We start from the raw sequence: 25,916 nt of genomic DNA, 5'->3' as shown, positions 1-25,916 counted from the left end.
GGTGCTAACAAAACGGGCTTAAACCCAATACACTTGTTTGTTTTGGAAATTTCAAGGATATGAACCAAGTTTTATTAACTTGTGTTTTTGTGGGCTTATACTTTATCTAATTGTTCGAAATATTGTAACTTATGAAAAGAACCTTACAGTGCTTGTAAATGTTCTCCATTGCCGATGCACCCGCAGTTTCGCTTTGTTGATACTTTAAATAGTGTCGATAGTACAAGTGCAGGCAACTTTGTGCACTACATTTAATGTTTCAATGAAAATAATAATAATACAATTATTTACTGTGTGTTTAATAGCATATATATATATATATATATATATATATATATATATATATATATATATATATATATATATATATATATATATATATATATATATAATAGTTATTATAATTGTTAACTTAACATGTTAATTTAAACGATTGGTTGGTCATGTATGCCTATGTATATATAACTTAATTTCATCCTAATACATGCATATCTTAATAAATAATCAGACAGAAGTTAACAATATTTAACAAAAAGCAAACTATTAATATGAACCGGTATACATAGTACAATATCTTACACTTCTTCAGCAATTGACACAATTACCATTGACAGTATACTCTGAGTAAACTTACATACAGATATGTTTAAATATTATTTAAGGCATGGAATTAAATAAAATTGATCTTGTTTTGAAAAATAAATCTCTTAAAGGTCAAAGAAAAAGAAAACAGAATACATGTGGTAAAAACATTATACATCATTATATACATATTATAATGACCAAATGTTCTTTGATTACACACTTCTAACAAAATATACTCTGGGAGAAAATGTTCTGCTTTCTGCCATATAGCCCCTTAACGATTTGTCAGTCACAACATCGAATTATATAAGATAACATTGCATCGTGATTGTGCACACATCTTGTACTTAAATAAAAACAACTTGTACTTAAATGACATAATTATCAAATCTGAGGTCTTGACCATTTTTTGAACTCCATTTTATCTAAGCCCTTTTATCAAATCCAGTAATAGAGTAGTTTGAACATGTACTTGCGCTAGTTTGTGGGAAGTCATAATAGTCAGAACGTCATCTGCAAGCTTAATTAAAGAATGTCATAGAGTATGTCAGCGTGTTAGTCAATCAAACATAATATCTTCTGCAGTAAATGTCATCAGCTAACTAAGCATCAGGTAAGAGAACCGAATGCAAAAGTGTAATAAATTGATCACAGCGGATATGGGTAGCTACACAATTACCATACTGGTATCATAAAACTTAGAAAAGGGTCAACATAATAAATCTAAACCTGGGCATTTTAGAAAAAAAACTCACGCTTTACGATTGGTAAAAGGACGTACATTTACACCACCGAGGCTTGATAGTGCATACCTTTCATTGTACGAGTCACCATCGCTGCTTTTATTACGTCAATTTCATGAAGCCTTCAGCCACTGGGCGCGAATAATTCAAGGTGTATATCCATATCACCCTGCAAATAAGCAAGACAAACAATATTATAATATTGAGTCGATACGAATAACAACAGTTTAAACGTTATCTACTTTTTATCACTCGAATATGAGTTCCGTACACCAGTTGCAGAGATACTGTTGTACAATAATTTTAACTGTAATAAATCATAATGGCCAATTGTATTCTCTAGTTTTCCTTAAACCTATGGTGATTTAAGGAAGGAAAACGAGTGGCAAACGGAAAGACGGTTTATGTAAAAAAAAAGCTATTACCAAAGGCAAATCACATTAAATAAATACCCTTTAAAATGTACGCCTGTCAGCAACATACAGACGCTTCACATGATTCACGAATCGAGTCGAAAGCTCTTGTGATCTATAGTTTTTCGGGACGTATGCACAAGGACGAATGGTCAGTAAAGTGATGAAATAATAAAATAAATAGGCGAAGAAAGATAGAAGACAAAACTATGTTATTATTGAAATATTAAATCCTATTGTATTGACATATAATAAAGCGATATTTTATACCCCCTTACGAGAACATAAAACTAAACAACAGTCAGACGTCATTACTCATTAGTATGTTTCATCAATATGATGTTTTAAATCCTTAATTTGAGAACAGTTTAGTAATAGTAGTAAAACAAAGCATTCGTTAATGCAGCATTATGCTCAATTTCTTTTTCAGACGTGATTTCTATGTTTCCAGTGTGTCCTTGAACACTGCAATTAAAGCTATGGTTTCCGAAAACACGTTTTAAAATGAGTGTCAACACTACTATAGATCAAGAAAGGCCATGTATTTCCGTTGATACATCCCCTGTGTACAGATTGCGAGAGAAATGCACGTAATTTTTAATTGAGTGTAAATCACCCAATTTAGCCATAACGTTGTTTTAATATTAAAAATTGAATAATGTGCATAAAAATTGCAACATATTTCATGTTAAACTAAAAAGTATGAATGAAAGCAGTATTATTTAGCTATCCAAAGTAATTATTTTTAGCACACAAGCATATCTAATTCTATTAACTGTAACTGAAGAGGCTATATCGACAGACGCTGAAGTACCAAAATGTGCACAATTCAAGCCAATATATATGTACTATCTTCTATGACAAAAGCTTCTATTAATAACACATATTATAAAGAAATTTCCTTATGTTAGATAAATAGAGGATATTTGATTGTTTTAAGTGAATATGAAACATTTATTTCCATAAATAATAGAAAATTGCAATATTTTCGCGAGCGCAAGTGAAAATATGAAAAATTTGTACTTCGATGCAAAGCTTGGTTTATACAGGTTTTTATTGTTTTATTGCTGGAAAACTGGACTACTATTTAACAATGACAGATTCAATGGTTTACTTTCAAGTAATAACATGTCTTTTTACTTATGTTAATGATGTTGCTTAAAATATTTTGAAGTAAGAAAAATCCATAATTATAATTATTGGTCAAGCATCTTTCATACATTTTCTTAAATGACTTGTCTTTGTTAACATGTGACTTGAGCATGATGATCAAATTTATGTTATTTAACAAAGGAAAGTTTAAACCTGTTTATTTATAGGAATACTCCGCTCAGATGACTGCAATAGCCCTGAAAACGACAACTCTGCACCGGCTCCTCAGGTTAAACAGAAAAGGCATCACACTTTGAACCAGCCAACACAGCCTAATGAGACCACAAATCTTGGTACATTTTTAATCTGTATTTTTTTCCAAACGCCACTTTTTAAAATTTTTATGAAAAGAGTAGTCTCATGTGATCACAGGATTTTAATTGCAATAAACAAACAAAGACAATCAAACAAAACTGTTTTGACTTAAATTTATAATTATAAAAGCAACAAAATAACCTTAACAGCAATATTTCACATTTAACTGAAATGATAACATACCAAATTAACCGGTTTGAAGAATGCCTTGCCCTTTTGAAAGTGTGTGATATGGTGTTATTCTCTTGCACGCGTTAAAGATTCTGAAGAAAAGGACACAAGCAGCATCAGTGGTACATGTCCCTCCTGCTTCCTGGTCTCTCCAGCCACTGCTTTCCATGTCCCTCACCTTACAAGATCAGTTCTATGCACTGCCTGCTGTCCAGGTCCCCCAGTGGTTGTGGTCTCTACAAAGGCTGATGTACAGGCCCCACCAACATATGCAGTAAAGGTCCTCCCCATCAGCTGAAGTGAAGTCCAGGTTCTGCCGCCCGCTGCGATTCAGCCTTCATGTACCTCCAACAGCTAGCTGTGATTCAGTTCTCTGCAGCAGCTGCGGTATAAATACTTGACCGCTGGAGTCCACTGTGGTTAACCTTTGGCCATACAATCTTCCGCAAATGTCTTATTTGATAATATCGTCGTACAATTAATGTTTACATTATTTAGGTCTTATTTGATAATATAACGTACAATTCATGTCTATATCATTTTGATGTACTTTTCTGACTGTTAAAGATGATTTTCCAGCATATAGTGTTTTTTCTGTTATCGAAGCCAAAATGAGAAGCGCTTTAAGAAGATTTGTTGTAATGTTTAAACGAGATTGTTTTATAAATGTGTGCGTTAAAGGGGCATATCAGCGGTTTTTCTATGTAAAGGCAAATATTCATTACACATTTTTAAAAGTGTTGTGAATATAAAATAGTAACGAACAATACTTTATTGATAAAATCATGAAGAAAAAAAACGTAAAGCGCCAAAAACTTGCAAGTTTCAATTAATATTTTCTACACTTAAGTACTGTTAAAAGTTGATTATCGCCAGTAAGCATGTACATAGCAGGACAATCGTGTACATTTCATAAATAAATATTTTACTTCAAAGATTTCCCCAAGCATGCAAAGTGACCGAGCAGAAATTTTTATAGTTATGATTGCGGATTATTTTACCAAAAAGATCTGTGTTTAAGAAATCATGACATAAGTTCTTATTTATGTGTTTTTTTGTTGTTGTTTTTATTTTCAGAAAATAAAATACTGTTTTAGCCGGCGATATGTCCCCTTTATAATTAACACCGATTTAATTTGTTTGTAAATAGTTGAAAAAAGTTGTATACATTTTAAAGTTCAGACAGTTGTTTGGATCTTGAATGTGCTTCCATGTTCATAGTGCTCATTAATTTAATAATTTTTATTTAATATGTCCTTTATCTTTGATGTAATTGATTTTTATTGATATAAACTCAAGAAACTTGCATTTGTTGTGCGCCACATTACAAGTTTGGCAAGAAATATTATTTATTACAGTATTCAAAACCATGTTAGGATTGAAAAAGAAAACGTTTTTACTTTTTTGCAATTTGACAATTTGGTAAGCTATTTCTTTCAATTTTTTTCATACTTTAAACCCGACGTCTTTTAATATATTTTATTTCACATTGCTATTTTGTGATATTGTTTGAAAATGTATACTATTGGCATGTTATTTTTCAATGCATTGTTTGTAAGGAACATTGTAACCCAAACAGTATAGTGACGGGGGCCATGCTGTTAAACATGCCTGATTGTATGTAGTGATTTTTTTTGGAAACAACTTGTGGCCATCAGAAGAGAAAATTGTATTTAGAAATGTTATTTAATGTTAATAAATATGTTATTTACAAAGTTTATTTGCTGTCATTTTTTCAGTTCATATTTAAACTGGCCATTTTTCATATCCTAATGAATTTATTTTAAAATACCCATTTTTCAAAGATACACTTCAGCGTATAATTTTTTTAAGCACTCATACGCTTAAAAGTACACTAGAGCATATTTTTTAAAATAAACTAGTGTGCATTTTTATAAAATACACTTTAAGTGCACTAATACACTCAAAAATACACTAGAGCGTATTTTAGTATAAAAAATACACTTGAGTGAATTGTTCATCATGTTTTCCTAATTAAATTAATGCAATTGAGGTAGCGCCACTGTAATGGGCACCTTTCCAAAATAATATAATATATTATTTTCTTTATCAGCATCATTTCACTGAACTACATGCAAATTTGTAGGTAGGCTATCCATGCTTAAAAAAAATACTGATTTTTTCAAAACCACTCCCACGCTCGGCTTTTGTTCAGTTTATTTGCACCCTGGGGTATATGAAAGTTCCATAATTCATCCAGATTTCCAAATATGGGCATGCAGTTGGCGTGTTCAGATGCAGTTAAGGTGTTTAAAGTTTAAACAAGATGAAATAAGTATTCTTTTACAGACATTTATTTTTCATAACTTGTTATCCATGGAAGAGCGCCATGAAATGAAAGTTATTTCAGCCAAGTATAAATTTGGTTGGTTAAAAACAAAGTGTCATAAAATTCAAAATTCAATGTAGTTTCCATTTAAGTAATATTTTGAACTTAGTTTTTATAGATAAACTATATACAGCAAAAATACCAAGAAATAGACATATTTACCGTTTACTTTTTGAAATAAAAATAAAAATGCAACACTCATGATTCGTATTTTCAGCAATAAATCACCCAATTTAGAAATAACGTTGTTTTAATCTTAAAAATTGAAGAATGTGCATAACTATTGCAACATATTTAACAATAAACATAGCTTATATGCTATATAAAATCAACATACGTTAGAAAAGAAATAAAAAGCGTCGCAAAAAGTATGCGTTGTCGGAAGGATTCGATCCTGAGCGGGAAGATACCAAAAGATTTCTATACTATCGCCTTAACCATTTCACATTTCGTATCTGCTTAAATAAGATATACATACGGAAAAAGGTAAAAAGGTTCTTCAATCTTCAAAGAAATCGCGGGAAGTCATTACAGTTGCGCTACCTTAATATACTATGCGGTTAATTATTCTTTGCAAAGGAGTTAATTAACAAAACAAAAAACACGAAAACATTTAGAAGACAATACCTATATGTAAACAGTAAACACTAATGAATATAAATAGTGTCACCGCCTTGGAACGGTCAATGGACAAATATTTTTCTCGGCAACATTTTTGCGGCGCTTTTGGAGCATTTACGTCAGACAAGTTAAACATGTAAAAATACGTGTGAAAACACATGTAAGAAATACAAGCCCAATTAAAAAAAAACACACACTATTTCGTTTTTTTTGTGTGTAAATATGCAGAGAAATTATCAAATTGGCTTTCGTATTGACATATCCAAATCTTCGATTTAAGCGAGTTTGAGATAAATTCAGTCGTATTAAAGTAAATACTTGCATAACTTTGTTATTTGAACAATGTATGACATTAGAGTCAAACAGGTTGATGCAACGTCCCCTTAATCATACGCTCAATGTCAATTACAACCAACCAATTATCACAGAAAAAATGTGTAACAACACTTTTTTAAACAATACCAGTGTGACAGGAAACAATGTTAAAAATCTATGTAAAGTAAAAAAAACTATAAATATGAACATAATTAACATAAATGTAGAATCATGTTGTAAAGATAGTGTGCTAAATGACTTAGTTCACTTAGGGCGGGAAATGGCCCTATGGAATTAATTAACGAACATTACCTGTAATAATTATCTAATGCGTGTAGTTTTGAAAAACATGTTTTAAGACCGTTACAACATCTATGGTATGGTTGCCATGGCAACACATTCAACATACCCATATTAACATAATTAGATAATAATGATATATCTATCACTTATTTTTGTGTGTTAAAAAGCAATATTACCTTAAGAACAATGCTTAGTATTATCAATGCAAATATCAAATTAGCATAGTTGTTTACATTCTTAAACCTCCGTCTCCATGGTAACCATTTATTTGCTGAGACAAATACCTATTCATTGAGTGTTCGAAACTTAACATTTATCAGTTGACACGTTTCAAGCGCAGTCATTATACTCTCAGGAATATATCGATAAATATGGATGTTGCTGCAGCAACTGTTTATATTTCACATAATAACTTTGATGTCCAGTAATGTACTTATAAGGACATTGTTAAAGCGCAGTAACAAGACAAATTACAAACAAAAAACTTCACAAAACATCAACAAAAATACAGTCATCCCTTGCACTAACACAAACTATAACATATTATAAGCAACGTTGATGTGCAAATACACTTTAAAACATGGTTGCTATAGTAACATTATCCACTAAATAACATGTTACATGAACTTGAAATAAATATATGGTAAGCAGTGTATACTAGTTTAAAGCATACCCTTCAACAACAAACTACAATACTGGCTTATTGAAAGAAATTGTTTTTAATCAGAGAACTAATCAATATGTAAACCAGTTATTATTTAAGCCCGATTTCTCGTATATAATTCTATAGATATAATAATGTCTACCAAAACCGTTTGTGACACGGCATACAAGACAAACTATACGGTATTGGACATATCTGTTATATCAATTATAAGTCCATACAACTACAAATGAATAAATATATACATATTATGTCTCACTAATACTTATTGCGGTTAACTAGTAAATGTACACAGTCAATAACTATTAGAAACCCATTTTGTGTCGAACTTAATCGTCATGGAAGGATTTATTCAAGAGATAATGCTCAGTAGAATTCTTTCACCGCGTCTCGCATTATACAAATTCCAGAATTTCATTGAACACCACACTGTCTTGGTTAAGTATTAAGGGAGTCAAAAGAGTGCAGTGAAGTCACCCTGCACGCAAACAGCAATATTGAACAGAAAGAGGCTACTGGATTTGTGTAGTTCTTGCTATGTATTAAGGGCGTTTGCTGCAGTTGAAATGAAAATTTTGCTATATCTAGAATTTGATTATTTTTGGTATTTAGCTAGAATCATCTGTTGTGGATAGAAAAATAGAATAAATAACAGGGTCACCAGTGTTGTTATTTTTTTATTCGCACTTAAACGACAAGGGTATTTCAGCCATAAGAACAATTCCCAAATAAGGTAATGACTATAAAACTTTAGTAGATTAGTGAGAAAACTGTTGAAAACAACCTCTATCTATCAAAAAAATTTGATACTGATTAAATTTGACTGCAAATATTTTTTTTCGATTGATTCATGTTGTGTTTTTTTTTTTCATATTTTTTTTAACCAAAACAAAATCAAAAGAATTTCACAAATAAAAATTAGTAAAATGCATAAACATCATTTTTATTTTTACATGCCTTCCTGTATCTAGATTATGTCAAAATGTGCACAAATGTTTTATGAGTTACAACTTAATAAAAATATAAAAAGAAAAACATTGGTCACCAGGGTCGTTTGTTCACAACTGCAGTTTCACTTCATAAAGTAAAATACAATTTTAAAAAAAATCTCGTAAAACACATACTTGAACATGTATTGCTGTATGCACATGAAAAAGTAGAATAAAATGTAAATGAAATCACAAATTATGTGTAGCAAGATAAGTAAAAGTAGGTTAATAGAGCATCCAACTGAAAACAAGATCTATATCATTCATTTAAAGGGGCATATCGGCGATATTATAAGTTATTCTTGACATGGCTTGACCAATTTATTTCAGTATGCCAATGCAAAAGTAGAAACACAGATTATGTGTAGCAAATATGTGGTAAAATAAGGATAATACAGCACACACACACCCCAAAAAACAAAACAACAACAAGATATATATAAAAAAATGTAAAGGGGCATATCAACGTTATTTACTTGAAATTCTTGGCATGCCTTGATCAATGATGCTGTTTGCCAATGCAAATGTAGATTTAAATTTAAATGAAAACACACATTATTAATAAATGTGTATCGAGATCATTCAAGTTACTTATCCAACTTAAAATAAGACGTACACAATACACTTAAAAGGGCCTATCAATGGTATAGTTGTAATTCTTGACAATACTTGCCCAATTGATGGCATTCTATTTGTATGAATAAATATATTTATAAGCAGTAACAGATTATTGAAATTGCTATGAATATATGTTTGCAAAACAAGTGTATGTTCATAGTTCCGGTACGATAAATACATAATCTAACACAATATTGCATTTTATGAACTTCTACATACTACAAATATGTTTGCATGTGAAAAGAGTTATTACAGAAGGCATTTGAGACGTACATGTTAAACACTCATTCACTACCTACATGAACTTCGTTATCTATAATGAGTTGTTGACATTATAATAATCTATAAGTCTTTGACTGTAATGTAATAATACTTACATAAGTATTGCTTTTTTAAATCTACATTACCTCGCATTTTCTAAAGCACTGAAGCACACTTCTTTTTTTAATGTTCGTCAATGATATGGTAGAGAACATAAACTCAAATATCGAAGGAATTATAACGATTAACGACATTAAGTTTTTCTTGTTATCATACGCAGATGATCAAGTTCTATTTTCGACATCACCAACATCATAACAATCAATGTTGAATGACATTGAAAATTACTGCATATTATCTCAACTTAAAATTAATACACGTAAAACAAAGGTCTTGATCTTTGAAAAAAGTAATCGCCATACAAATTATAACTTTTACCTCTACGGGGAATTATTAGAAATAGTGACATCTTTCAAGTACTTAGGTATAACACTATTTAAGAATGGTAACTGGTATAAAACAGCCCAAACACTAGCAGAACGCGGAAATAGATCTCTACATAAACTTTTCACTATTATTAATCAATACGAATTCTCAACACGCGAACAATTAAACCTATTTGATAAACTAGTCACCCCAGCCCTACACTATTCAGCAGAAGTATGGGGATTTACGAAAGGTAAAGAAATCGAAACAATACATACAAAACTACTTCGAAAAATCTTAAAAGTACACAAATCTACAAATCTAGCTGGTATGTACGGAGAATTAGGACGATAGCCGCTATACATAATACGCAAATTACAAATATTCCGTTATTGGTTAAAAATACTTAAATCAAGTGATAACAGTATCACAAAAACAATATATTCTGTGATATTTAACGATGCACAACACAATATCACATACAACCATCGAAATTGGGCGCCACACATAAAAAACACTCTTGACGAGCTTGGGTTAAGCAATATATGGGCGGATCAAACAACTATCATAAATCAAACCGATCAAACATTCATCTACAATACAATTAAACAACGTTTATTAGATAATTACAAACAAAGCTGGTATAGTGAAATAAATAATTCCCCTAGACTCATGAGCTATTGTAGATTTAAAACCACTTTTGAGTTAGAACCATATCTTGATTTTATAACAAATAAGAAATATAGAACATCACTTACACGATTTCGATTATCGTCACATAGATTAGAAATAGAAAGAGGTCGTTATAATAACATACTACGCGAAAATAGAAAATGTAAGTTTTGCAACGGACACGCTATAGAAAACGAGTATCACTTTCTACTTGTTTGTCCTTTATATAGAGAAATTAGAAAGAAACATTTAAAATCATATTTTCAAAGGTGGCCAACGTTCAATAAATTTGACTTTCTAATGCAGTCGGCAAATAAAAGAGACATAATAAGCCTTGCTAAATATATTTTCAATGCTAATGAAATGCGTAATAATATAGACAATCAGTTATAATTGTTAGCTTCTACAAGACATAGCCATGTTATTTTTAATTTTATTTTTTCATTGAATATGTTTGTATAATTAAAATAATTCTACATTTTCCTCGTATTACAGTTGATGATATAATTATATTGATTACTGCTGTACTACTGTTTTTTGTTAACTTCTCTTATTGAATATTGAATTAATGTATTTTTAACACACACACTGCGTAACTTTCTGTTTTGTGGCAAAAAAAAGCATTGTATTATGCTTATATGCTAATAAAGGTTGTTGTTGTTGTTGTTGTTGTTGTTGAATGCATTCGAAGGACGTGCGCGGAAGTGTACAATATATTTTTTACACATATAATATGTTTGATAGTTTGTTAGTTTGTTAGAACCATCTTTTGCTGATATACAAATGAAATAAAATCGTGGGTGACAGGTGGTGACTGTTGTGATTGTTGCTGTTATTTTGTATTGAGCCTTTAATGATAGGATTTTTTTCAACGGGCGGGTTTTCCTTACAATTATGCCTTAAGGGATTAAATTGAGCACAACTGTGAGAACTTTTTTTTACAAATAACGTAATTATCTGTGTATATCTATAACTATGATAAACGTTAGATTTCAAACATCAAATGGATATATACAACTGATACGTTTTGGGATAAAATAAAATTTAAATAATTTATCGATTTCACCTATATATACCTTTCCGCAAATAGATTTCATCCAAACTTGCACAAAATAATGGGTTATCAAATAATAAGAAGACGGAGAGAAATAAAATTGGTCACTAGGTCTGTTTGTAACAATTCAAAATAAAACTCGCAGTCAAACAATGAATGCTAAGTTCCAACACAGTGACTCAAAACTGAAAATGCACCTTATGGTGTTTCCAATTCGAATACGAGCATTATTAAGTTCCAGTATGCTAAACATTGTTGCACGCCTCGTCTTAAGAAGTTCAAATTGTCACAAAACAGAAAGAAACAACTACAAATATGAATATTTCTTTAAATCAATTACTAACCAAAAATAAAAATAATGTTTTTTCTAATAAAATTGGTCCGAGAGAAAAAATACGAACAAAAATCAATAATATTTGTCGTATTTACATCCATTAAAGTTAAAAGGGGAACCCCACAGTCACGTGATCCTGCACCCTGTAACTGTAGAGAATTAAATAAACCACGTGAAACAACATTTTTATCATAAAGGTACATTCGATTTACACAAAGCCGATTTTTAAAATTAACATCCAGCCTGTTTCCTCATGACCGAATTATCTACTCTAAAAATAAACTTTAAATAAGAAGCAAAATGTGAAACTGACAGACGCACTAACGATGCAATAACCTATGTTTAACCCTGTGACTTTTGGTAAAAGTCAGTGAAATGTCTTTGTCAAAAACACTTACGGTGAGGGTTATTTCAAAACCGAGCGCGAACACAAACGTATACAAGTAATGCAACGATTTCAAATTTGCGTGCTAATTATCTGACAACCAAAGATGAGATCTTTTTTTGAGAACTTAGCACTAATGTATCTGAATTTCCAACAAAAATACCGTTCAATGTGACAATGACTTGATTGATTTATATTTCGTGGAAGCGAAAATCCATACTATTCAGACTATAACGACATTCCTTAAAAGGCCATGAGAAAACACACGACATCTTAGTAATTAAGTTAATTTGAAACCCTAGAAAGACCTTCAATATGAACTTTATAAAATGTGTTCATTGCACCTACAAAATACCCACTTTTAAACCACATGCTCATTAACACTTTAATATAAATAAATGAACAAGAATAATACTTCTTGCAAGAAATAATTAATCCATAACACGTATCATTCTAAATTTGAACAAAATTCATATAGCAACATTATGGATTACAATTTTTTCAACAATATGTAAAAGTTTACATGTAAAGCATGTTCCATTATTATACGAATATCACTGATCTTGTTTCAAGCCTGAGTTTAATGGCAGACGATTCACTATCAAGAAGGCTGATAGCGCGGAGCTACATTTAATTTATATCAATTACAACACTCTTTGCTTCAAGGATACCAATTACCGTACACATTTTAGCTTAGAAAATCCGGTCATTAGCAACGAGTTCAACATTTCACTTTTTTACTTTTTTTTATAATTTACAGACAGTAGGCCTTATTTTAACAATTATGTTTCCTATAACTGACCCTTATTTTTACCACTGACCCTAATTCCCCAACCCCTTTAATTTGAAAATAACGTGACAACCACAATTAGTCTTGTAAAATTGAATATTTTTTATTTCCCCGTACATAATCAATATTATGTAAATAGTTTTTCAAAAAGCGTTTTAAATTATAGATTCGACTATGAGGCAGTTTAATTCAAACATGTGAAATTTCTACAGTAACATCGAGACACTTGATTAGGATTATTGTGGCATTTGACAAGGTGGCATTTTGACTTAACATTTATATAACACTAATACCTTCAAAGTTAACAAAATGTTTATAATTCAGAACAAATACCTTTACACCATATCAATAAAATTTTACCAATACTATTGTATAGTGTTAAATTACCTGTGATATCCAAGCGCATCCATTCACATAATTAATATTAAAGCGATGCACATGTGTATTTTATAGCTATTCCAAATTAATATTTATAAACAACCCATCTTGTGTTGAAACTAATAATCACGCATGCAATTGTTTCACTGACGAGTTTCTGTCCAGTAGGCGCAGTCAGTTTATTTTGCGGTGTCTCGTTTTTCTAGAGAAACCAATTCGTTATTGAACATCAAAGTCTCTCTGTGAAGCTGGAATGAGAATAGAGTGCAAGGCATAACACTGCGGGGATTAATCAACCAGCGACCAGAACATGGCAGACAGTGCAGTCAACCACCCTTTGGATTTAGATACTTTGTTCTACTTGCTTCATTTTAGCTGTAATAAGCAATCATTTGGTATTCACTTGTTGCTTCTCCTTACATATAAACCTCTTTAGCAAAATCGTATGATATTATTTTATAACGGAAATACAAATCTTTAAATCCTTATTTCATTACGTATTTGCAGCAACTAATACAAAACTGTCAATTGTTCTAAGCTATACTATTTCGATCCATTCGATGTGGACACATGTATCCGATTAAACTCACAACCAAAGGGATTTCCACATGTAATGTACTACTATACTAAAAAGCCGCCCATCGCATGTAGGCGGTGTAGAGGCATAAGCAGGCGTTCTGAAAACAATGCCTCATCTAAGCGAGAAGACTTAAATGTCATAAATTTCGCATAATTGATAGATGCACAGTCGTACCGCTTGCATGCTCAATCGTACCACTTATATGATAGACATCACAATGGCATCCCTATGTTTTCACTAATTATGTACGCATTGTGGCTGTATTATTGAGGGAAATGATAAAAATTCAATTATGTATACTTGGAAATTTAATAATTCTTGGATGAATATTACTCGCAAAATATCATAATCGAAAATGGATTTATTTTCAATATTTGCTTTTGTTACAGAACTGAGTGTAGAGTTTAGATTTATACTAAAATAACAAAGACTGTCTGAATTTTGCGTAATTTTTAAAGAAATTTATTTGTGAACTAAGAATAAAGAGTACTTACAGTACCATTGAAATAAAATAATTATATAACTAATCAAATGAATCATTGGTGAATTTACTTCTTACACCTCAACTGGGATATTAGTTATTAACATTTCGGTATTTAGAGCGCCTGAATGATTTAAGATATTTTATGTATAATAAATGAATATCATTTTGATATCAACCTAATGCAGATGTAACTCATCTTGAATAAGCATTTTTTCACGAAACGCTTGAACTATCTACGTATAGCCACCACAGCCATTTAACATCTCAAATTACATTTGCATTGGGGATTCATCGATTTTTGCATGCGCTGTAAGAACATAAATTCGATCATCCAAAATGGGATGGCCACTGAATTTCATTCACTAATACGTGTAATATTATGTAATCAAAGGTAAAAATAGCAATGAAAGTACTTAAAAATCCATTGAAAAATACAAATGGTCACTGGGATATTTCTTGAAGTCCTACATAGTGTCGAATAATAATAAAAGTAAATCGTTATACACCAGAATCATTAGCAACATAATTTTACACAAAACATTCATTGATAATGTATCTACTTTACTCTAATTGTCTCTATCTTATTTTGAAGATAGTTATATATATGAATTCACAACTACAAAAACCCTTTAATGTTTTGTTTCGCTAAAACTATTTGCACGCAAATTATGATTTAAAAGTGTATATGATTGCAACTTGTCGGTTATCATTTGTTGCGTCCAAACTTTGGCAAGATACTTGCCATAAGCCCCATGCAAATACCATATATCTTACGTCCTTGATCCGATCTAATTAATTTATTCTATTTCAATAACACGGTTATCTGCATGTACATAGTTGGCATGTGATGATAAATTAAAAGTAACCGTTTGATATAAATAACACGATACAATTGCAATTATTTATCCTTTTTATTCAAATTTCACCTCTTTAATCTAGTTCTTGTCCTGAACACTTAAGTCGTGATTCGGAATACTTTGTAGAGTGAAACGTCTTTAACAAGAGAGTCTGAACAACAACAACAGTAAACCAATCAGATGACGAGCTTCATGTAGGAATAACCAGCTGATAATTAAAGTACCTGGTTCTGACATGATAATTCAAGTTAAACAACATATAAGTTTATATATTCAATTGTACACAATGTATATATTCTCAGAAATTATCGTTCACTTAAATATGAATGTAATGGTTTGAACAACACATATTATTATTAACAATAGCGTCAAGATATATAGTTAAAGACACGCCAGCTATTTGCGTCGACTGATCTCCTGTGTTCAGTTAACGAGTAGGAAAATATTTAATTCGCGTTTTCATCAGAAACTTCACGCAATCGGACAAGACTTCTCCTTTATTCTGTCAAACAATTTGTTTGGTTAGGCTTCCATGTAGCTGTCGTCACGTTATCTGGAGCTTGCTGTACAAATACCATACATATTTATACAGGTAATTTAGATTCAGTCATAAATTTAGTTCTCTTTCATTTTCCCCCATTATACTGAATCTATATCACATTGCTATGTACTTAGATGATATAAATATAAACTAACTCAAAAGGTTTAACATTTTAAATAGCTTATGCAGCATTATTTGAAAACACACGTTGATCAAATCAATGATCAATAATAGAAACGTCGATATAGTTAAGTTACATATTCTCTCTTTAAAATGATTCTTTATAAATCAACGAACATGCGAGCAAGTCTAGTTACTCGAGATATTATGCTTTAAGTTACCAGACATGTCTTCAAGAATGTTACTCATTACAAAGTGGTATGGCGTTTGTTAACATTTGCACTTCTAGTACGTTTAGTTTGTTTATCATTCGACCTATAAATTTACTAGTTTATCTTTTCATAATTTTAACCATATGTTTTTGTGTGGCGCAACAAGCATAACACGTTTAAGATTAGATACGAATCATAAATCCTTATTTATGTAGGATAAATCCATGAATGTATAAATGAGTAAGCATATCCTTTATGTCCCACCCATATTTTTTGCGATGTAGCCAAAAGAGTCTACAATGACCATTAAAAATCAATTAGGAACTGGACTATTGTCACAGACGCACTAATTAAACTCGAAAGCTCATGTCAAGTAGGATTATTTTCAATCGTCGGAACCATTATTCGTCATTGAATATGTAAATAAGTATTGAAAACTACCCAATATGTAGTTTCTACTGTCCCACATGTGTGATTAACTAAAGGAAGAGCATAAAGTTTTTGAACCAGTTCTGCCATTCTGGCAGCTTTAATTACTGGAGGCCTAAATTACCGGATGCCTATTGTCAACAAATTTCCCCAACAAATCATCGCCAGTATCTTTATCGCATTCAATAAAATTAACAGTTGTTTTCAAGAATCGGTAGTTTTTTCTGTATAATTTTTGTGCGCTGAATTATTGAAAACGTCCTTAAATCGCCAATCACATTGATTAAGATCAAAACGATAAAAAATGGTACGGCCAAATAGCTTAATGCTGCCTTTTCGCAATATTAACCGTATAAGGAATATAATAAAGTATATGCCGTAAAAAGTAGGTTTAGCCAATATAAATAGGAAAAAAGTTATTAAGCGAAAAAAAGGTTCGGAAACATATGAAAACCGCATGCGGAATTTAAACGAAAACTCTTTTTATTTTGAATTACAATGTTAAGCCGCAGCAAATACGTGGAACATTGTATCAATTTGTTGTTTCCTCAAGGACTAGTAATAAAAAGTAAGAATCAAATGGAATGAATTAAGTAAGTCCATACTTTGATTTGTTTGTGATCCTTTTGGAAAGAAGCTTGCTTGGAGATGAAACTGTAGAAATAAATCACATGAAATATCAAGTTTTGAGCATACACTGTTGAAGTCTTCGCTTGTTTATTTTAGCCATAGCATACACATTAGTGAATACTAAGACGTCTACGTGGAAACAATTTTCCAGTTAATTGATAAAATTAGTTATACTTTCCGGTTCACCGAATCGTTGATATTTAACTTTGTTCATACGGGTATATTAACATATGAGCTATAATGCTGTAAATGGCGCTTGGCAGTATACATAGATAGTTCCTGGATTGATCAAATTAGTTGTGCTTTCCGGTTGTATTAAACTTTGTTCAGACGGGTATGTTGACATATGAGATAGTTCCTGGATTGTTTTGAATGATTGTATAACTTTAAATTCGTTCACATATTAAATGCAGCATTTGCACTATAAATTTTGATTATTTCAATACATCTACATGTACTCTGTAACGTCAATGCTTTTCTGGATTATACCATCAATCTAAGATTATTCACACTGGCATCTGACATGCGCACTTGCTCGGCCATTACCTGTTGATTAAATCGGTTCCTTTGGATAAGATCATTAAAATGTCATCGAGAAAGCGTAAGCTTTATATATACGATTTGAATATAATATGTAAAATTTTATCGAAATACATATTTTGTTGCTTACTTCATTTGTTAAATTGAAGTATCACATGCTTCTTACCAACACACTTGATTGCATATGGATAAAAATTACGCTGGAAGTATATTTCTCGTCATTTTTCTATTAGCCATTAAATCGTTGCATTCATTTAATCTGGCGCAAAGTTGTATTCTTCATGAATACTTTAACAACATGCGTGTCTAATCTTATAATCCAACATTATATGAGATAATATCTCGCCTACACAGGCGACTAAAATAATCATATTATTTCAGTTTTCAAAATAACACCACATACAACGATCTGACATTTATCTGACCGACATAAGAGAGATCTTCTTACGAAAACGGAGTGCTTATTTTACTACAATTACAGACTATACGTCGTTTCATTGGTAAAATAATTGATATTTTGTAAGAGAAAAGGCACGTATTGACAGTTCAACAACACAACAATACACGAAATGTAGACAAATTTGCATATAAAGTGTGTGTATCACAATTTGTATGCAGAGATCCGATATAGACTTTGCGACATGTTTGTACATAGTAATAACTTAAATGAAGATCATGTTTATATAGACATACAGACTCGCAAAATGAGCATACACTCTTTAAAGTCATCAACACAAAAGCTACAGCTTTACGTATCTTCATTTTTCTATCAAATCAGTATTTACTCTTGAATCAAAACGAACAAAAGTCATACTTACATCGACTAATAGGTCTTTCACGATACGTGTTGTTCCAGATTTTAATCCTATGATATCAATGTTGTTTTACAACTAAAAATGGCATAAATGCAATCTTAAAATTTATTCCTGTTGTAAATGTTAAAAGAGTTCAGATGTTCAATGATTTGTCTTGCATTTCATTATGAACATTTTACTAGTTGTATTCATTTCTGTTTTCAACCGGAAAAAAAAACTAATTTTTTCGCAATGTTTATTGCAAATTAACATCATCACATGTAGCCCATGGTATTTATCTATATCTGCTGACTAATAATGCCAATCATATGTTACCAAACTCAGTTTAGAGTTTGATGGTTTTAAATGTATGCGTTGCATTTTTTTTTACATGTTTACAAATATATTTCATGTTATTACACATATATGACACTGTGGCATTGTATAGTTTAGGCAATTAATTACTATGTTCAATATATAATACAACTTTTAAAGCCGTCTTGATGTACATATTACAGCGGGTAAAGATTTGATGTGGCTATGTTTACTTAATCGTGTTTTATATCCATCACGCGGTATACACGTGCACCGTAATCATATAAATACAAGCGGTAATTGTATTACATGTAATGTGCATACCAAGTCCGTTCAAATTATTAAGATATCAATGATTAGTCACTGCTGGCCAATATGATGTAATCATAATAAACCGAGTATATAATAATATATTTAGAACATGTATTCAATAACTTCTCAAATAATGTAGTAATATAAATACTCCAAAATATTCATACGAAAACCATTTTGTTATTGAATATCACAGTCTTTGTTTCAACAGCAAAGTCTTTCTTTGAAGCATTAATTTAAAAGAGCTGGGAAGACACATACAAATATTTAAAAACAACAACTGGCGATTGAAGCCTTGCAGATAACCACGTATTGGACTGAGATGTTTAGTTTAAAATGCTATTGAAGCATTGTTTGTAAATAAATATTTTCAGTGCTTTAGTAAAATACCTATAACGCTGACAGTTATTTAGAATGTACCAATTAACATTTACTATCTGTGCTAGTGTAATATGGCTTGTGCATACTAAGTTTAATCAGATTATAATGAAACAGTAATTTAAGAGGGCCGTCCATCACAATTATCCATATGAATTCATCCGTTCAGATCATATATTTACATAACGAGACGTAATTTTAGAGTGCCTAATATCTCATTCAGACTATTCGATATATATGTGTAACGAAACATGCATATGCTTTCATAGATTTAAGATTGACGTGGATCGCAATCTTATCGTTCATATATATAAAAGAGTCTTTGCATATGCAATCATAATTCAAGATGGCCGTCCATCGCATCCAGATCATAGACATGTATAGTGAGATTTTGCATAAGCTTTTTTAAATTTTGAGTGAACCGATAAATATCAAAATGGCAATAATATGGTAAATTGTCTTACTTGGTTACGACGTTAAAAGGTAAATCTGCTACATGGCACACACTTGGGAAAGACTTTCGTTGTGTGTGTTATTACGCATATAAAGCTCGCGGAAAGAGCATTGATCCATATGGGACCTCATCGTAAAAGCTACAGATTCACCTATCTTCATCTATCTTCCAAATGAGTATTTACTCTGGAATCAAAACGAACAGAAGTCATACATCGACTAATAGGTCTTTCAAGTTAAGTGTTGTTCCTTTAGGACTGTCTTATACATAGTTTTGATCATATGGTCGTGGTTGTAAAATAATTGTTTTGTCGTTATTACCCTTCAAAATAAGTTTTCAATCAAATGAAATTGTGTTGTATTATCTTGCCAAAAATGTTAAATAAAGGCATAAAATAGAGAAAAGAATGCATAAAAATACACCTGCACTTTATAAATGTGCAAGTACTCATATTAAATCAAACATATGAACAATGAAAACAACGGAAAAAGGTTAATGTTTCATTTATTTCGTACTTAGTATTATTTGCAAAACATTGATATCGCACAAATCATTTAATTAACAATGCTACTCGTTATAAAATAGGATATATCTACAATAATGTTTGATAAATTTTCCTTAAATATGTACAAAATCCTACGATATGGTGCCAGTTTATGAGTAATACCAGACTTGTAGACTACATTTAATAATTTTATCAATAAAAGTACATTTACATGTAATAATTCCCTTCTAGTGTGTCTATAATATCATTTATTTTGGCGCAGACGATATTTCTTTCTTTACACAGTACGCTCTTTTTTCTTTCCATGTAGACAAAATGGCAAATTCGTTTGTATTGCAATCTACACAAATGTTTGGCAACTGCACACAATATCCAACACAATATTATGTAAGTGTATTTGTTCATGTCCTACCAGCTCATCGAACACGTTAATACGAGTATTTTGTTTATATAATGTAGAATTGACCTTCGTGATCTCAGTCACTGGGGGTTCACAAATGACTTCCAGATATCCGTAGTTCGACGGACATAGCCGAATTAAGTTTTTATGTTTAATATGCATATACTCTCTATAAAATAACGATTTAGTATAGATAAATTTAGATCAAAACATTTACTTATTCAATCGGTTAATAAACACACATTTTCATATTTACAATTTGTAACAATCTTAGCTTTTGGATTTGTTCGTCTTGAAAAGTAGTAAAATGTAAACAAAGTGAACAACCAGCTGCACCAGTTGGATAGGAACCTTAATATACTATGCGGTTAATTATTATTGGCAAGGGAGCTAATTAAAAAAAAACAAGAAGCACGAAAACATTTAGCATAAAATACACAAATATAAACAACTCTCAATAACGAATATAACTAGGGTCACCACCTTGGAACGGTAAATGACCAAATATTCTTCTGTGCTTACAATTCACTTTCGCAGCGCGTTTGGAGCATTTATGTCAGAATTTCAAGTTTAACATGTCGCCCATACGTATTGCGGTTAACAACTATTATAAACCAATTTTGTGCCGCACTTAACTGTCATGGAAGGAATAATTGTATTCAAGAGATAATGCTCAGTAGAATCTCTCAACGCGTCTCGCATTATACAAATCCATAATTTCATTGAACACTACACTATCTTGGATAAGCAAAAGAATAACACGAATGCAGTGAAGTCGCCTTGCATGCAAACAGCAATATTGAACAGAATAGAAGCTACTGGATTTGTGTAGTTCATGCTATGAATTAAGTAGTTTGATTTTCAAATTATGGGTTTTGTTTGCGAAGAAGAAGCTGTACACATATTTAATCTTTTATTATTAAAAATGTGTTTTAAGTTTCAAATGTTTTCATTAACCCATTTATGCCTAGCGTCTAGAAAAAAGGCCTTGGCAAACAACGTAGACCCAGATGAGGCGCCGCATGATGTGGCGTCTCATCAGGGTCTGCGCTGTTTGCTTAAAGGAATTTCTGTAAAAAAATATTTTAAATATAGAAATAAATATACAAGTCATCCCTAATTTTGGAAATAAATAGATCCAATTTTGAAGGATGGGAGAGTCCACTAGGCATATATGGGTTAATTCACCAAAACATAGACACTCGTGAGAAGGTAGTCGTCCACGGCGCGGGCATTACTCTGTATGCCTTATCAGCTTAATTTAGTACTTTTGTTGGGTTTTACACAGAACCATTGATATTTACCTAGACAAAGCGAAACAAGAAATTGACTTAGCAAGAAACTAATTTTATAACTATCATTACTTAACTGTAGAGCATTAAATACACCATGTAAAACAACATGCTTATCATACAGGTGCATTCGATTAACACTAAGTTGATTTTAGAAATTAACATCCGGCCTGTGTCCTCATGACCGTATCATCTACTCTAAAACAAACTATTTCATAAGAAGCAAACTGTGAAACTGACATGCAAACTAAAGATGCAATAATCGTTGTTTAATCCTGTTACTTTTGGTAAAAGTCATGAAAATGTCGTTATCAATAAAACTTACGGTGAAGTGTATTTCATGTTTGTTTGCAATTTGATTCAATACAGTTATTTTATTGCTGGTTATGTGTTAAAATAACTTTTTCCATTAATATTATTACACAGTGGTCTATCCAAGAAAGCTATGATTGGATATGGATATAAATAAGGTTAACGCTGGAATAACATTCTTCTTAAAATTTCTCTTTGCTTTTGTAAGTAATAAGATTTATCTTTCTGTTTTCTGTTTCTGAACACACTTGCTTCAAGGATACCAATTATCGCGCACAACTTAGCTTAGAAAATCCGATCATGAGCAACGAGTTCAACATGTCACTGATAATTTACAGACAATAGGCCATATTCAAACAATTATGTTTCCTATAACTGGTGTGACCCTAATTTTTACCACAGACCCTAATTCCCCAACCCCTACAATTTGAAAATACCGCTTTTTACGTGATAACCACAAACAGTCTTGAATGTTATTTGAGAATTGTATATTTTTTATTTCCCCGTAAATAATAAATCTCATGTTAATATGTTTTTCAAAAAGCGTTTTAAATTATAGATTCGATTATGAGGCAGTTTTATTCAAACTTGCCATAATTCTACAGGGAACATCGAGACACTGGATATAACACTAATAACGACACATGCGTTTGAGCATTTAATTAACACACAAGTTCTCTTTTTTTGATGAATATCATTTTGATATCTCCCTTATGCAGATGTAACTATTCTTGAATAAGCAATTTTTCATGAAACGCTTGAAATATCAACGTATAACCACCACAGCCAGAATCCATCTCAAATTCCATTTGCATTGGGGATTCATCGATTTTTGCATGCGCATAAACATAAATTCGATCATCCAAAATGGGATGGCTACTGAATTTCATTCAATAATACGTGTAATATTATGTAATCAAATGTAATAATAGTAATGAAAGTACTTAAGAATCCATCGAAAAATACAAATGGTCACTGGGATATTTCTTGAAGTTCTACATGGTTTCGAATAATAATAAAAGTAAATCGTTATACACCAGAATCAGTAGCAACACAATTTTACACAAAACATTCATTGATAATGTTTCTACTTTACTCTAATTGTCTCTATCTTATTTTGAAGAGTGTCATATATATGAATTTAGAACTACAAAAACCCTTAAATGTTTTGTTTCGCTAAATCTATTTGCACGCAAATTATGATTTAAAAGTGTGTATGATTGCAACTTGGTGGTTATCATTTGTTGCATCCAAACTTTGGCAAGATACCTTCCATAAGCCCCATGCAAATACCATATATCTTACGTCCTTGATCCGATCTAATTAATTTGTTCTATTTCAATAACACGGTTATCTGCATGTACATAGTTGGCATGTGATGATAAATTAAAAGTAACCGTTTGATATAAATAACACGATACAATTGCAATTATTTATCCTTTTTTTCAAATTACACCTCTTTAATCTAGTTCTTGTCCTGAACACTTAAGTCGTGATTCGGAATACTTTGTAGAGTGAAACGTCTTTAACAAGAGAGTCTGAACAACAACAACAGTAAACAAATCAGATGACGAGCTTCATGTCGGAATAACCAGCTGATAAAGTACCTGGTTCTGACATGATAATTCAAGTTAAACAACATATTAGTTTATATATTCTATTGTACACAATGTATATTTTCTCAGACACTATTTTATTGTTTGAAATTATCGTTCACTTAAATATGAATGTAATGGTTTGAACAACACATATTATTATTAACAATAGCGTCAAGATATATAGTTAAAGACATGCCTGCTATTTGCGTCGACTGATCTCCTGTGTGCTGTTAACGAGTAGGAAAATATTTTATTCGCGTTTCATCAGAAACTTCACGCAATCGAACAAGACTTCTCCTTTATTCTGTCAAACTATTTGTTTGGTTAGGCTTCCATGCAGCTGTCGTCACGTTATCTGGAGCTTGCTGTATAAATACCATAATATTTATACAGGTAATTTAGATCAGTCATAAATTTAGTTCTCTTACATTTTCACCCATTATGCTGAATCTATATCACATTGCTATGTACTTCGATGATATAAATATAAACTAACTCAAAAGGTTTATCATTTTAAATAGCTTATACAGCAACATTTGAAAACAACGCGTTGGTCAAATCAATAATCAATAATAGAAAACGTCGATATAGTTCTTTATAAATCAACGAACATGCGAGCAAGTCAAGTTACTCGAGATTTTATGCTTCAAGTTACCCGACATGTCTTCAAGAATGTTACTCATTACAAAGTGGTATGGCGTTTGTTAACATGTGCACTTCTAGTACATTTAGTTTGTTTATCATTCGACCTATAAATTCACTAGTTTATCTTTTCATAATTTAAACCATATGTATTTGTGTGGCGCAACAAGCATAACACGTTTAAGATTAGATACGAATCATAAATCCTTATTTATGTAGGATAAATCCATGAATGTATAAATGAGTATGCATATTCATTATGTCCCACTCATATTTATTGCGATGTAGCCAAAAGAGTCTACAATGACCATTACAAATCAATAAGGAACTGGACTATTGTCACAGACGCACTAATTAAACTCGAAAGCTCATGTCCAGTAGGATTATTTTCAATCGTCGGAACCATTATTCGTCATTGAATATGTAAATAAGTGTTCAAAACTACCCAATATGTAGTTTCTACTGTCCCACATGTGTGATTAACTAAAGGAAGAGCATAAAGTTTTTGAACCAGTTCTGCCATTCTGGCAGCTTTAATTACTGGAGGCCTAAATTACCGGATGCCTGTTGTCAACAAATTTCCCCAACAAATTTTCGCCAGTATCTTTATCGCATTCAATAAAAATAACAGTTGTTTTCAAGAATCGGTAGGTTTTTTTTCTGTATAATTTTTGTGCGCTGCATTATTGAAAACGTCCTTAAATCGCCAATCACATTGATTAAGATCGAAACGATAAAAATTGGTACGGCCAATATAGCTTAATGCTGCCTTTTCGCAACATTAACCGTATAAGGAATATAATAAAGTATATGCCGTAAAAGTAGGTTTAGCCAATATAAATAGGAAAAAAGTTATTAAGCGAAAAAAGGTTCGGGAACATATGAAAACCGCGTGCGGAATTTAAACAAAAAATCTTTTTATTTTGAATAACAATGTTAAACCGCAGCAAATACGTGGAACATTGTATCAATTTGTTGTTTC

The 25,916-nt window shown here is 31.3% G+C and overlaps 1 protein-coding gene across 3 annotated transcripts in view; it reads right to left on the bottom strand.

Annotated features, from left to right (window-relative positions):
- The window catches only part of LOC127832294 (uncharacterized), a 55,566-nt gene that overhangs the window by 15,668 nt on the left and 13,982 nt on the right, over window positions 1-25,916 (bottom strand). For 2 of the 3 annotated variants that reach the window (XM_052357709.1, XM_052357707.1), the window contains exon 2: window positions 1,398-1,497. In XM_052357709.1, coding sequence (XP_052213669.1) covers window positions 1,398-1,419 — 22 coding nt within the window. In that variant the 5' untranslated portion in view covers window positions 1,420-1,497. Of the gene's footprint in view, window positions 1-1,397; window positions 1,498-13,548; window positions 13,687-25,916 lie in introns of those variants that run through there. The other variant, XM_052357708.1, reaches the window with a different exon arrangement.

This window comes from Dreissena polymorpha, chromosome 5 (assembly GCF_020536995.1).
Source record: "Dreissena polymorpha isolate Duluth1 chromosome 5, UMN_Dpol_1.0, whole genome shotgun sequence".
NCBI lineage: Eukaryota > Metazoa > Mollusca > Bivalvia > Myida > Dreissenidae > Dreissena > Dreissena polymorpha.
Note: the sequence above shows the minus strand (reverse complement) of the source record. Positions and strands in the feature narration are given on the sequence as shown.